Here is a 15262-nt window from a genome sequence, read left to right as displayed (position 1 = left end):
CCGAGCCAAACCCCTCATTGTTCTCCTTCCAACTCAAACATTTTATCTGCCACAATCGATCGCCATCCAGCTAATATGAAAAAATAAGATGCTTCACAGACAAAGAGTCTTGCTGATTACTTAGGAAGGTCATTTTTCATTTTCTAGATATGAAAACACTAAGGACCAGAGAAGGAAAATATAACTTGCTTAGATCAGGCAGCTGGCCCAGTAGTGACTGCATCTTTCCTGTCTCTCTCTCTCTCTCTCCCTCCCTTCCTTCTTTCCCTCCTTCCTTCCCCTCCTTCATTAACCAACACCTCACCAATCCACTTATGATTTGTTTCTCTAGACACTGCTAAACATTTGCTGAGGACCGAGCACTGTGTTACGCATTTCCCCATTAAATGATATAGCAACCCATCTGTTGGATATGACCATTCCATTTTTCATTTTTACCACCTTTCTACCTTTCAGGTAAGGAAATTGAGGCTTAGAATTTTTTTTTTTTTAAGATTTTATTTATTTATTTGAGAGAGAGAGAGAGAGCACATGAGAGGGGGGGAGGGTCAGAGGGAGAAGCAGACTCCCTGCTGAGCAGGGAGCCCGATGCGGGACTCGATCCCGGGACTCCAGGATCAAGACCTGAGCCGAAGGCAGTTGCTTAACCAACTGAGCCACCCAGGCGCCCGAGGTTTAGAATTTAAGAAACTTGCCCAAGGTTGCCCAGCTAGCCAGTAGCAAAGCTGGGATGGGAAAGACCATTTTTCCCACCGCACTCATTAGTGAGGCTGCTTTGTCTCACTTCTGCACATAACAGACTTCTGCCCCAGGTGAAAAGGCCACTATCTGCGACAGATGCTCCCACTCGCAGGGCGCCAGACACAAGCCGGTCTCACCTGAGGCTCCGCGGCGTCCCACCGGGGCCAGACACTGCCCCCTGGCGGCAGGTGGGCGCAAGCGCAGCGCATGCTAATGAGCCCGCGGCGCGGCGCGCTGATTGGCTGGCGCGGATTCCAGCGGCTTTCCCGGGGCGGGGGCCGAGGCCGAGGGAAGGGGCACCGCCTGCAGCAGCCGCCCCCGCCCCGCGCTCCGGGCCGCCCTCCTCCCGCCCGGACGCCGGGGCGTGTGCTGGGCGCGCGGGCGTCTTCGCCGGGGGTTCCCCTCCTGCGGTTCGCTCGGGTTCTGGTTCGGCGTTCATCGCGGGTCCAGGATGACGATCCGACACCAAGGCCAACAGTACAGGCCGAGGATGGCATTTCTGCAGAAGGTGAGCGCGGTCCGGTGCCCTGGGCCCTGGGAGATGCGCGGGGTCCCAACTCTGGGAAGTGTCCGCGGAGATGCTGGGGAGGCGCGGGGCGTGTGGCCGGGAGGGGAGGGCATCCCTGTGGTCCGTTAGTGCTACTTGGTGTTATTAAATGACTTATTTGCTGTGTGTGTGTGTGTGTGTGTGTGTCCGTGTGTTAAAGACTACAATAATTAGGTTTCCATGTAACCTGTTTGTAGCGGAGAATCTGAAGCCAAGGGCGATGGTCCGCTGGAAACTGGAAAACAACCTGTTACTCTGGAGCGGAAGGTGCCCGAAATCATTTAAGCCGAGGCTGTGTCAGATTTCAGGCAGAATCCTGATATTATCATAAGGTTCCCAGATGTTGAATTAACATTTTTTTTTTTGCTATTTTTCGAATCCCACATTGCAGTATCTTTAAGTTGGAGTGTGTGTGGTGTGTACACATAGACCACAAAAACGGTGTGATTTGTAGGATAAAGGGACACCCTGCTCCCAGAGCCTCTAGATTCCTCATTCAAGTGTGTGTACTTGTGTATCTCAGATCTGTCTGTGTTGGCAGCAGAAGTCAGAGCCTTTCCCTTCCATTGCAAAGGCTTTCTCAGACCATGTGGCCAGGCACCCGGTATCCATCCCGTGGACACTTGGGATGTGGCATGCACCTTGTGGGGTGATGTGTTGGGTTCCGACTGGCTCCTTTTTGTTCTGGACTTTTGAGATAATCAGTGTCAGAGGAGATGGACAAAGGATTAGGTCCCAGGTCACTTGCCCAGCCTTCATCCCTCTACAGCCGTATTTCACAGTGCAGTGTCAACCTTTTTAGGCTTATCTTGTTGAGTAGAATTAGCTGAATGCTTTGTGACAATTAAGAGCCCTGCTTTGAGCCCTTGGAGCTCAGCAGATTGGTGTAGTTGGTGACCAACTGTCCTGATTTGACCAGGTCTTTCAGTGCTAAATTAACCTGGACAGTCCCAGGCATGATGGAGACAGTCGGTCAACATGTAGACCACCTACTTCAAGAAGCTGGTGCATATTCCAAGTAGTAGAGGTGTGAGGCTCATCCATAAAAAGAATCCATAGAGCCTGTATAGCAGATACCAGTTCCTAAAAGCAGAAGAAACCACCGAAGTCTGATATCTGAAAGCCATAAATCATCTTCCAGGATTCTCCCGGGCAGCTCTGGCTTGGGGGCTCAGAGAACAATGGTCTGGAGACATTCTGTTTTCTGAATCTCGACACTCTATTCCATCATGACTGTTATCTGGTAAATTTTCCTCTCTTCACCTGGCCTTCTGGCTGGTGTCTTGGTTTCCAGACTCCCTCCGCAACCCCCAGCCTGCTTACCTCCACAGTATGCTTCATAAACGCATTGATTTTCTTTCTTAAGCTAACGCTGATCTCCTCAGCCTAAAACCCTCCGCTGGCTTCCCATGTTCCCGGGATCAAGTACAACCTGCTCAGCCCAGGCACTTGGGATCCTGCTTTGACCCATCTCTCTTTCCCTCCCACCGACCTGCTCTCCAGGGAAACAAAACAAAGCAGCCTCAGTCCTGTTCCCTCTCATACCTCAGGCTCCTCTCCTGGGAAAGCCCTTTCTGCCCTTCTCACCTGCCAACTTCCCACTCCTCCGCTGTGAAGGCCGGTTCTCCCCAGCCCCTGGAGCTGAGCCACTTCCTTCGCTGCCCCACAGACTGCCCACACTCCCCAGGACTTCTCTTTCCCTTTGCCTTGTGGGGAGGGACCTGCCTGTCTGTGTGTTCTGAGGTCCCCAGTCAGGTCCCACCCAGAGCTCCTTAGAGCCGGTCTCAAGAGCCCTGCCAGGGGGTCCTTCACGATGAGCCAGCTGAACTAGATGTCCAGCCTTCTGGAGAAGGACTCAGACCAAAGGAACGTGGACATGGGTGCAGTGTCATTCGCTACTCAAGGAATATTCAATTAAATGTTCAGTGACTATTTATAAAGTGTGCTCTGTCCCCATAGTGGGGGCTTACTTGCATTATCCCAACCGGTCCACAAGTCAGACATTATCATCACCATTTACAAAGAAGGAAACTGAAGGTCAGAGAGGTGACTTGCCCCAGGCATATAGCCACTAAGGGGTGGAACCAGGAAAAATACAAGACTGACCGTCATCTGTTGCCAAAATGCGTTACTATGCTATGAGCTTGGGGCAGAGAGGAGGCTGTGGGAAGGCCTGACTTAAGTGCATGGGGGATGTGGAGCCAAGAGCCGAAGGGTAAGTGGGGGTTCTAGGCAGAGAGAAAGAGAAGGATGTTCCAGGCAGAGGGAATGGCATGTGCTCAGTGTGTGTGTGACACACAGTGGACTGCTCCCTATGGCTGCCACACGTGTGGGCTCCTGTACCAGGGCTGGCCGGTCCCCTCTGTGATGTCCAGATCACCATCCCCGCCAGTGCCAGTCACCGCTGCCCTTGGGAAACACCAGGGCATTGACTTTCGTGGAGAAGCCTTCTGTTAGATGCGGTGCTTCCTGGTGTGGCTTCTGGCATCTGCTTTTGCTTGGGAAGGGAGCGCAGAAACAGAAATATTAGGAGGTGTGGGCGGAGCAGGATATCTTTTGCTTGTATCCTTCTTTCATTCAACACGCATACATAATCTTGCACTTACGTGCTAGGCGCTGTGCCAGGGGCTGGGGACCCTGTGGGGATTAAGACACGGCCCCTTCCCCCCAGAGCTTAGAGTCTAACAGAGAAAGACAGAATTATAAGTAAGGAGAGAAGTGTTCTCAAGATTGTGGCAGACCTTGTAAGGGGAGATACACACACACAAAGATACGCATCTACAGGTCACACAAAGTGGGGGATGGTCAGTTCTGCCTGGGGTGAGGGGGTCAAGTCACAAGGGGGGTTGTAACGGAATTGAGGTACAAAAAATTAGTTTTCTTTGCCAGGAGGATGGGAAGATGAGCAGATGCAAAGAGGCAGATACAAAACAGATGTGTCAAACAGCACGCTGGTGTGGGAGAGCCATCGGGGGCTGGGTTAGCAGGAGGTGGTTGGGTGCTAAGGCTGCTAGTTAAGAAGGGCCCAGACCTGGGGGCTTTGGACGTCGTGCGGAGGAGTTGGATGCTTTCCGCGTTCAGTGATAAGCCGTCTGAGGTTTTAAAATGAGTCGGTTTACGTGCTGGAAGGATGATTCTGGTTCGAGGGTCTGAGTGCTTCTCCACACTGGCTGCACTTACAGTAGATCGATATCAAGTCCTCTGTCCTTAGAGTTTCTGATTTATTTACCAGGTAGTTAAGTCATTAAGTGCCGCCGAACCCAGGCATTGGTGTTTTTTTTTTTTTTTTTTAAGATTTTATTTGACAGAGAGAGAGACAACGAGAGAGGGAACACAGCAGGGGGAGTGTGAGAGGGAGAAGCAGGCTTCCCGCCGAGCAGGGAGCCCGACGTGGGGCTCGATCCCAGGATGCCGGGATCATGACCCGAGCCGAAGGCAGATGCTTAACAACTGAGCCACCCAGGCGCCCTCAGGCATTGGTGTTTTTAAAAAAGCTTCTGGGGGATTTGACTGTACGGCTGAGCGGAAAGATCCTGGGGACGTTTGGCAAGATCTGGAGATGTTTCTGGTTGTCACATCTGGGGACGAAGGTGCTGCTGGCATCCAGAGGGTAAAGAAAGGCAGGGGTCCTGCTAGGCATCCCTCAATGCATAGGAGAGCTGGCCCCACAGTGAGGAAGGGTCTGGGCCCTTATGTCAGTAGTGTTGTGGTTGGGGACGCTGGGCTGGAGGACGACACACTGGGGGCTGGAGACGTGCCAGTCGAAAGGCAGATGCCAGGAAGGCAGAGCCTGATGGTCCAGAGGGGAGGTTTGAGGGGCCCATGAGGCAGGATTTAGTGGGGCAGGTAAGATGCACCTCAGAAACAAAAGCAGAGTCAACAGAAGTTGGCTGCTATTGTCTGGGGCCATCTAGAATGCATCCCGGGCCTTTGACCAAGATGGGAAGAGCAGCAGGACTTGGGGAAAGACCCCTGAGTCCCGATGAGGGTATCGGCTCACGAGGGTGTGCGAGACGGCGGGGTGAGGTGGCGGGGCGTCAGCTGGCCTCTGGGTAGCCCTGCTGGTTAGCCGGAGCACCTTCCTGTCTGTTCGCAAAACGACCCGGTGGTTCTGGGTCACTCTGCCCCTCTTCGTGTAGAGAAGGGCTGATTATTATCATCCCCCTGGGAGCCTTCTCCAGCTTGCAGGAAAATTCCAGGCCCGGAGATCTTGCACAGCGAGTGACAGCTCCTTAATGTGAGGAGCGGTGTGGGCGCGGAGGGTGGGATGTCGGGGCGTCAAAGCCATCGTGGCTTCTCCTCTGGGATGTCGGGGTTCCCTCGCATGCCTGCAGTCACACCACAGCACGTTGGCTTCTGAGAGAGGGAATGTGGGGCCAGCACTCCCCCACCCCTGCCCCTGTCCCCCAACACAGGGTCCCAGGTGGCCCAGCACCGCCTGGCCGTGCGCCATGTATTTGTGCCTGGGAAGGAGATTTGGCTGAGTCTGGTTGGGAGTGGGCCTTGACATTTGATGGTGGGGAACCGGCCTCTGCCTCATCTTCCAGGGACGCCCACGGGACACCAGGGGGAGGTGTGAGAGTTGGCAGCCTTTTGGAGTAGAAAGGCCAGGGCTTCTCGCTGGCTCTTTGGAGAACTTGGAAACGGTTGGGATTCTCTTGGAGTGGATGAGAGAATGCAGAGTCTACTCTTTTTTTTTCGGGCCGCCATGACAAAGTACCATGGGCTCTGTGGCTTAAACGACAGATATTGATTTCCTCACAGCTCTGGAGGCTAGAAATCCGAGAGCAGGTATCGGCAGGGCTGGTTTCCTCGGAGGCCTCGCTCCTTGGCTTGCCGATGGCCGCCTTCTCCCCGTGTCCTCACATGGCCTTCTCTCTGTACGTACCCGTGTCCTAATCTCTCTTCTTATGAGGACGCAGTCGTATTGCATCAGGGCCCTCCTAATGACCTCATTTTACCTTAATGGCCACTTTAAGACCCTTTCCCCAAATACACTCACATTCTGAGGTACTGGGGATTAAGGCTTCAACATACAAATTTTGGGGGGGACACAGTTCAGCCCATAACAGAGTCTTTCATTGTCTCCTTGGGTGACTGGGGAGACCCCTCAGAGGGATTTATCTGAGGAAAGTTCTAAGGAAAATTGATTGGAACTGCACCGGGCTGAACGCCCTCAAAATGTTCTCGAGGTTCATGTGATGCTCCCTCCTCCCACCGGCCCTTCTTTTCTGTGAACGGTGACACACCTGCTGGAGAGAAATGTGACTCCCCTCATTGTGTTTTTAAAATAACTCTCATTATTCCTCCCCTGAAGATTATTTTCAAACTCTTTATAACTGGATTTTTTTTTTTCCTTAACGTGAAGAGAAGGAATCTAATCCACCGGCTTTCTCTCGGAGGAATTCAGATTTCTCACTCATAAGGCAATTTCTCTTTCTTCTCCGATATCTGGGCCCCCTGTTTCTATGAAACATGGCTGTTTCATCCAAAAAATTTTTGAACAAATATGGGATTTCATCTGGCAGCTAATGTGGGAAAGGGGAGGCCGAAGCCCGCACCTCAGAAAATCAGGCACTTCTTGGAGTAGCCTGTAAATTTGCGGAAGGAGTGACTCCCACCATCTGTTGCTTCTTGGTCCCCCGTGTTGAGGAGAAGTGCTGGGCTCGCCCCTTTGCTCCCTCACTGCTGGAAGCTCTAGGCTGACCCAGTGGCCAAGACGCTACCAAGCCCTGACCCTGCAGAAGGCCAAGGATGGCAGCTCTGAATGGAGCCGAAATGGATAGTTTCTGTTCCCAAACAATCTGTGAGCCTAGAAAGTGTCTGGGCAGGTGCAGCCTGCCCTCAGGCTTGCTCCCCTGCGTGACCCTTCACCTCCAGTGCAGCTGGGTCAGTCTCTGTCGATCCCTCTTTTTAAAATTGTATTTTGTTATGCTAAGAACACTTATTGTATCTACCCCCTTACATTTTGAAGTGTACAGACCATGTGGCAGAACAGATCACTAGAGCTTCTTCACCTTGCTTAGCTGAAACCTGATGCTTGTTGGTTGGCAACGCCCCCCCGTTTCCCTTCCCCCAGCCCCTGGCACCACCATCCTACTCTTTGATTCTGTGAATTTAGGTATGCCACATAAGTGGGATCATGCAGTCCTTCTGTGACTGGCTTATTGCCCTTAGCAAAATGTTCTCCATAGCAGAATGTTCTCCGGGTTCATCCTTATTGTTGCAGAGTTTCCTTCTTTTTAAAGGCTGACCAATGTTCCATTGTATGTCTCTGTCACATTTTCCTTATTCATTTGTTGACAGACATTTAGGCTGTTTGCACGTCTTGGCTGCCATGAACACGACAGGGCTAATATCTCTTTGAGATCCCGATTTCAAGTCTTCTCAATATACACCCAGGAGTGGGATTGCTGGTCATTCTGTTTTTAATTTTTGGAGGAACCTTCATACTGTTTTCCATAGCAGCTGCACCATCTTGCATTCCTGCCAGCGATGCACAAGGGTTCCAAGTCCGATCTCTTCACATTCCTGCGTAGAGAAGCCCAGGGCCTCCTCAGACCATCTGTACTCCCTCTGTACTCCCTTGGAGTACACAGCCCCATCCTCACCATCTAGGAAGATCCTGTTCACTCTCCATGCACATTTTCTGGAGATCTTCTCAGCCATCCTTCTCGTCTCTTGGTTCCTATTGCAGTTAGCACCTTCCCCTTTATTTGGTGCCTAATTCAGCCTGCACTTGCTATCCACTAAATAGCCTGTGCATAGCACCATATTAAGTGCTCTTCACACTGAATCTCAGATAATCTTCTGTCTGATGACATAGGTACTATTGTAATCTCTATTTTACAGAGAAATGAGTCTTAGTGAAATTTAGCAATTTACTTAGCTTCTACATTGAGCAGGGATTTGAACTGGGCTTTTTCTGCACCCAGATCTCTAGCATGTATCTTAGTTAACTTTTTATTTTCATACAAATGTCTTCCCAGTCCTCTGTGGACTAGGAGAATGTCTTTTACCTTGTTGTATCACCCCCCCCCCCCACAGTGCAGCACACTTAATCATGCTCAATAAATACCTGTATTTGAACAGCAAGGAGAGCAGAGTTTTTATTCACAGGCATCTAAACAGCCTGCATGCAAAGTTTCAGAGATGCATTAATTATACAAAAGCTACTAATATTAATGATTCCAACCATAACCACTAACATGAATCTCTCCTGATAAAGTATATATCTTTTTAAAAAAAGATTTTATTTATTTATCTGAGAGAGAGAGAGAGAGAGGGATGGGAGGGAGAGGCAGAGGGAGAGGGAGAAGCAGATTCCCCGCTGAGCAGGGAGCCCAACACCAGGCTCCATCCCTGGACCTCAGGATCACAACCTGAGTTGAAGGCAGACACTTAACCGACTGAGCCACCCAGGCGCCCTGATAAAGTATATATCTTTATGAGTATATAACATATCTGTCTTTGTAAAACATTTTTACACAATTACTTAATGAGATTCTAAGAGATTGCGAAAGCGTGTTAATTACCTGGGCATAGACTATCGCTGTCCCCATTTTACGGTAGAGAAAGGACATTCAGAGAGGTTCAGTGAAATCCCACAGTTAGTAGAGAACGGAAGCCCCATGGAGCTGTGAGAACCGTGGGTTTCTTTTCTTTGTACCACAGCCACCGTGCAACGTCTAAAGGACTGGTAATTGTAAAGGGCTGTATGGAGTGCGGGAGTGTTATTTTATTTAAAAGCAGGAGAATAATGATGAGATAACCCAGTTAGTTAAATTGGGGGGAAGCCGGTGAATCAGTGACCTGTTTTGATTTGGGTAGCGGCTGGAACGTGACCAGGTTGGGTTTGAGATGCAGCCCTCCAGGAGGATACATCCAGCTATTTGCAGAAGAGGGTTTCCGGACGGAGAAGGACGGGGAAGGTTTTCATTCCTACTTGCCCATTTGTATTCTGTGCTTCTGCTCCTGCTGTCCCCGGAGCCATTTCCCCCACTTTCTGGTGCCTGATTCCTATTCATCTTTTTAAGATTCGCTCCAGGAGTCCCCACTCCTGACCCTCTCCTGGCGCTGTTGTGTTCTCATCATACCCTGAACTCACCTTCGTCACTGTACCTCCCACATTGTCCCATAATATCCTTGCACCAGTGAGCTCCTTGGGCTCAGGGACCACATCGTCTTATCTTTGGTTTTCCAGAGTGACTGCCTGGTTGTTGAATGACTGATTGACCACAGTAAGCACACGGCAGGCTGGGAGAGGTGTGGTTTCTTCAGGAGTGAGGGGTTTTCTGGGGGAACAGGAAGCTTGAAACCTCGGATACGTGAGGCTTTGTCAGTGCCCGTGATAAACATTGACAGGAGACACACGTGGGTTGTCTTTTTTTAATTGTGCCAAGCCATCCAGTTTGTTTTAAAATATCCTTCGGTTGATTTTACTTCCATTTAAATTTTTCAAGTGGAAAACTATTTTTTATTAATAAAATTAAAAAAACATAAAGAGCACCAGGGCCATCCTTGTGGATGGATGTTTTCCTGCATAAAGTTCGCTCTCCCTTGGACAGCTCACTGGTTCACTTTGCTTCACCTCTCTCTCCAATGCTCGTGACTAATTCGTATCTCTGACCCTTATCTCTTTCACGCTTGGGGCATTCATTGCCTGTCACCTCCCAGACACCGTGGCGAGCTCAGTCAGCATTCCAAAGCAGGAGCTTTGGCTCTCAGAAGGTGCACCTTCTTTTTGGCACTTCCTACATTTTCTATTTTGGGAACCGGCAACTCTGAGCATAGGAGTTACAAACTTTGCCACCCTCACTGAACAAGTCAATCACTTGCAAGTACAGTTCACTCGAGTTAACTAGGGCTCTAAGAGCGGTGCCTTCCTTTCGCCCCTGCCATTGCCTTCATTTACATATTAACTCGTGCACCAGCTGCTTATTGAGTCCCAGCTACGTGTCCGGCACTATGCCAGCATGCACGATAACAGCGTCGGGCCGTAACGGACAGAAGATCCACCCTTGAAGAGCTTACCTTCTAGGAACAAAGGAGACACACAGTAAACACTGTGATCGATAGGCAGATAATTTCCCATGTTAGAGGGTGAGTGCTCTCGAAAAAGCGAGTAGGGGATCAGGAATGCCAGGAGTTCAAGGTTGTAGTGTTAAGTAGGATGGTCAGGGTGGGCCTCCTGGGCATGTTAGCTGAAGAAGGTGGTGAGTGAGTTAGTTACATAGGGAAGAGCAGTCCAGGCACAGGGAAAAGCCAGAGCAAAGACCCTGGGGCAGAAGGCTGGGTATGTGTTTGGCATGGGCAGGGAGCAGCAAGATGGCCAGTATGGCTGGATCGGAGGGAGCCAGGTGGGCGGTGGTGGGGGGAGAGTCAAGGGAGGAAGGGGTCCCAACCACATAGACCAGTAGGGGAACCCTGCCATTGCCTTGAGTGGAATGGCCGATGCAGGGTTTCGAGCAGAGGAGTGACACCTTCTAAAATAATTGAACGACTCTCTCTGGCTGCCCACCTGAGAAGATACCATGGGGCAGAAGTGGCAAGCGGGGAGCCCCACCATTTCTTTGCAGTAGCTTCAAATGGATCTCCCTCCTTTTCTCCTCCTTGGCAAACTTCCTCATACTTCAGCGTTCTTCTCTGTCGTGGGCCACATTTCCCGAGCTTGGGCAGAACCATGCCACTGCCCAGCAGTCGCTGCGGGAGCCCAGTGCACACTCTGGGAGTGGCCTTCGAGGCCCGTTGTGATCCGGCCCCTGGCTGTCGTTCCTGCATCATCTGCCCCCGTTGTCTGTCCCTCTCTCGCCCTGGGCACTGGTGTCTGTGGCTTCTCAGTTTCTGTCCAGCAAAATCCTCATTTTCTTTTCTTTCTTTTTTTTTTTTTTTAAAGATTTTATTTATTTATTTGACAGAGAGAGAGAGAGCGAGAGCAGGAACACAAGCAGGGGGAATGGGAGAGGGAGAAGCAGGCTTCTTGCCGAGCAGGGAGCCCGATGCGGGACTCGATCCCAGGACCCTGAGATCATGACCTGAGCCGAAGGCAGACGCTTAACGACTGAGCCACCCAGGCGCCCAAATCCTCGTTTTCTGAGCCTCCCCTTCTCCTCTGGGCCTGTGCAGAATCTCCAAGTCCGGGCACACTTCTCCGAGCTCCTGCACCCAGCGAGGGTGTTTGTGTCTGTGAATCACACGTTGAATCTAGTTGTGTTGGAATTACTCAGTGTCCAGCCGGGTCGCAAACTCCTCATGGACTCCCCTTCCCATCGTTTGCTCCCTCCGTGCTGCAGAAAGGGGCCTTGCTTGGCTTTTGAAACAGTTCTGGTCAGCTAGTGCTTTTGGTTCTGTTTTGCAGATCGAAGTCCTAGTGAAGGACATGCAGAACCCGGAGACGGGGGTCAGAATGCAGAGCCAGAAGGTTCTGGTCACCAGTGTCCCTCACGCCATGACAGGTAATGTATCTTGTGACTTAGTCTTGGCCTGGGACCATCCACACACAGGGGTTGGCAATCTGTGGCTCGAGGTCCAAGTTCGGCCCGCGGCCTGTCAGCAAGCACGGATGCTTGATGTGTGGTGATAACTAGCAACTTCCCACACTGTGTCACTTAATACCCACGGTCAAGTTCGGGGTCGATGGGACCATCTGCTTTTTGCAGATGGGGCCATGGACAAGCGGAGAGGTTCAGCCACTGGTCCCCCGGTTACTAAACTTGCACATGGCTGAGCTTGGATCTGACCCCAGCAATGTGACTCCAGTGTCCATCCCCTTATCCGCTGTCAGTGTGCATAAGCTACTTTCTTTCCTTGCACACAGGGCACACTTGGTTCCCGGGTTTGGGCGAGGCTGCCCACCTGCCATGTTTTTTCCTGTTCCTCCTGTGAGTGAATTTCAGCTGCCCTTGGAACAGGACTCAGGGGGAAGCCCTGGGTCTTGCATCAGCTCTGATACAAGCAAATTGGGTAATCAGCACCCAACTCCTTGGGGGGCAGGTGACCCAGGACTTCTGGGGATGAAGGTGGCTGACCTGGGAGCTTGCCGCGCTATTACACAGACCACGTGGTGCAGACGCTGGTGGCCTTGTAATCTTATTTGGTCTATTTTAGCAAGCAGTGAAATGGATGAGAAAACCCTCGGCTCCTTGGTGGAGAGCGCTAATCAGTCTGCTATCTGCCTGGGTCTCTGTCTCTCTCGGTCTGCATACCTCTGAGTAGCATTCAAGGAGACCCCAGGTGGAAAGTCTAAAACACCCAGTCCTAGCTAGGAGTTTATGTAGGATTTGAGATGAAGAATTTTGCTTTAGGACAGCAACCAGGGGTGAATGAAACTAAGAGCAACAGACAAGAACCCACTGAGAGCAATAATGGTGGGCATGTGGGCATAGACAGAGGTAATTTCTGGACACTTGTGCCCCCAGGCATGGAGAGGAAGATAAGAATTATAGGTTGTCCATCCTTAGCCATGCCATGGGCAGGTAATTTAGCCCAGACAGCGAGTGAGTGGATCATAAGGGCCTTCCCTGGAGGGGCCCGGAAGAAATGCCCCTTCACTACCACTGAGGAGGGAAGTATTTGGAAAAGTTTAGCCACAAGGACACAGGCAGTGGGGTCTCAGACCTGGCTCCTCCTTCTTGGTATGTTCTGTGGGCCAGTTCCCACACAGTCAGGGCCAAGCTTGGCCTTTGTAAAACAGGCTGAAGTTGCTGGAACATGTGGTCATTGGTGTTTGCAAGATGGCATCTGAATTGGAGTGGTTGATTCCAGGGCATCTTATCTTTCCTCGGAGTTGCTATTGCCCTCCTCCTCCAAGGAGCCTGTTCTGCTTATGGGGCTGCAGGGCCCAGGGTGAGGCAGAAGCACACAGCTTCCTTGCGGTCCAATGACAGTTCTGGATTGCTGGTGGAACGTGGCTTGCTTTAGTCCTTAGATAAAACTGAATCCTTGGGGGACGGGTCAGAGGGGGGTGCTCGTTCTCTTCTGATCTCTCCTGATCTCCTCCCTGTCAGCCTCTTCTGCTTTTTTTCACACCAGTCTTCACTCTGCATTGTCCCCAACCAGCCCCTAAGACTTGCAGAGCCCAGGGCAAGACTACAAGTGGAGTCCACATCCCCTTGTCCAAAGTTACAAATCAGCCCTCAGGGTGTTACCAAAATACGTCCCATCCTCCCGATTTGACCAAAGTACCTTCACAATGACCATGGAGGCCAGGCCTGAATTTAGAATTTTCTGACCCCTCGGAGTTCTGCCTGGGAACTTGGGAGTCTAGGAGAACCATCCCCTCACCCGTAGCTCATCCCCACGTTTCCTCCCATCTCTTGCTCTGATTTACCTTCATGTGACCAGGCTCCATCTGGAGCCCCACAGACAGCATGCCTTGGATCTGGTTTTATTCCAGTGTTAAGACTTAGGCTGTTTACTTCCTATCTGATGACTGGTAGTCCATGCACAAATTGTTGTAAGGTAAGAAAATAAGTACTATCGAGGGCGTGTGGGGGAAGTTCAACGAGAAATCTGGCTGGAGTCAGATCCTGGATGACCCTGAATCATGGGCTGCAGGGTTTAGTGAACATAGTAGGGGGCAGTGGAGGGGAGTCCCTGAAAGTTTGGAGCAGAAGAGGGACGAGATCCCAGCTGAGCCCAGCAGAGACCAGTCAGGCAACAGCGTGGAGGAGGGTGTAGAGGTCAGGGGATGTGCTTAGAAGCTCTGACAATGGCCAAATACTTCTGGTTTGCAGGAAGTGACGTTCTACAGTGGATCGCCCAGCGGCTTTGGATCTCTAATCTGGGTGAGAGCTCATCCGGCACCCCTGCAACAAGGACAGCTGTGTGTGCAGCACCCCCAAAGAATCTCTGGAGGGTAGAGACTAAGCAGAGGCTTAACCTTTGTCTCTGAGAAATTGGCATCAGAGAGACAAGGCATTCACGTGTAAAACAACCCGAATCAAAAATGAAGGCATGATAATCAGGGGGTAAAAATAATGTTTCATACAAAATATTGAGAGCACATGAATAATAGGTAATTGGGGAAGAATCAGCCAAGAGAGAATTCTTGGAGGGGGTGATGCACACATACAGCTGGTTTCGAAAGAAGGGATGCTTGTGAATTGTGGAGGGGAGCCCTGAAGGTCTGTCTTCCCGGGGGAACTAGCAGGAGCTGTGGTGTAGAAATGGAATGAATGAGACAGGGAGCGGCAACAAGTGGAAATTGGGAGAAATGACTTCAGCTGGGTGTGGAGGGTAGTGGAGGGGTAGGGATAGGAGTATAGTTGGCATTTTGCAAATTGCAAACTTTTTTTTAAAAAAGATTTATTTATTTATTTGAGAGAGAGTGAGTGAGCAGGCGGAGGGCCAGAGGGAGAGGGAGAACTCCAAGCAGACTCGGCACTGAGCCTGACTCGGGGCTCGATTCCAGGACCCCGAGATCACAACCTGAGCCAAAATCAAGAGACGGATGCTTAACCGACTGAGCCACCCAGGCGCCCCTGCAAATTCCAAGTTTTATCTGGGAGACAAGTAATAGGAAGCCATGGGGGATTTTTGAGCATGGCAGGATGCATGGTAATCATACGTAAGCTGGGATGTTTGCAGCAATTTGAGGGATGGATTGGAACAGAAAGAATCTGAGGAACAGACCTCCCACTAGAAAAAAAGGCTGTTGCTACAACAAGGCATAAAACATGAGGCTTGATGATGGAGGGAGTGAGACATGAAGAAGGAGGTATAGGGAGAAGGTCTTCTCAGGCTTTGGAGGCTGAGGTGGGGATGGGATGTGGGTTGGGGCCTTGGGCCTGAGGACTGGAGGGATGGAATTCTCTCTCAGTGATGGATGGAAAGACACCTGCTTCATTGGTGCCTCTGAGAAAGAGCCAGGAAGGTTTTCCTTTAACTGATGCAAATCCAGAAACAAGACTGTGTTTCCAAGCTCAGTGAAGGTGGGTGGGAATTAAAGTGAGGTGGGGGGGAATGGAATCTGGA

The 15262-nt window shown here is 50.9% G+C and overlaps 1 protein-coding gene across 2 annotated transcripts in view; it reads left to right on the top strand.

The window, feature by feature from the left end:
* The first annotated feature begins 1192 nt into the window (after window positions 1-1192).
* Window positions 1193-15262, top strand: part of RGS9 (regulator of G protein signaling 9) — a 64820-nt gene continuing 50750 nt past the window's right edge. The window contains exons 1-3 of one of the 2 annotated variants that reach the window (XM_021678431.1): window positions 1193-1249; window positions 11646-11742; window positions 14023-14073. In XM_021678431.1, the coding sequence (XP_021534106.1) occupies window positions 1193-1249; window positions 11646-11742; window positions 14023-14073 (205 nt within the window). The remainder of the gene's footprint in view (window positions 1250-11645; window positions 11743-14022; window positions 14074-15262) is intronic. The other variant, XM_021678430.1, reaches the window with a different exon arrangement.

The sequence above is a fragment of the Neomonachus schauinslandi genome, chromosome 15, assembly GCF_002201575.2.
Source record: "Neomonachus schauinslandi chromosome 15, ASM220157v2, whole genome shotgun sequence".
Classification (NCBI taxonomy): Eukaryota; Metazoa; Chordata; class Mammalia; order Carnivora; family Phocidae; genus Neomonachus; species Neomonachus schauinslandi.
This window is presented reverse-complemented; position numbering and strand designations above follow the sequence as displayed.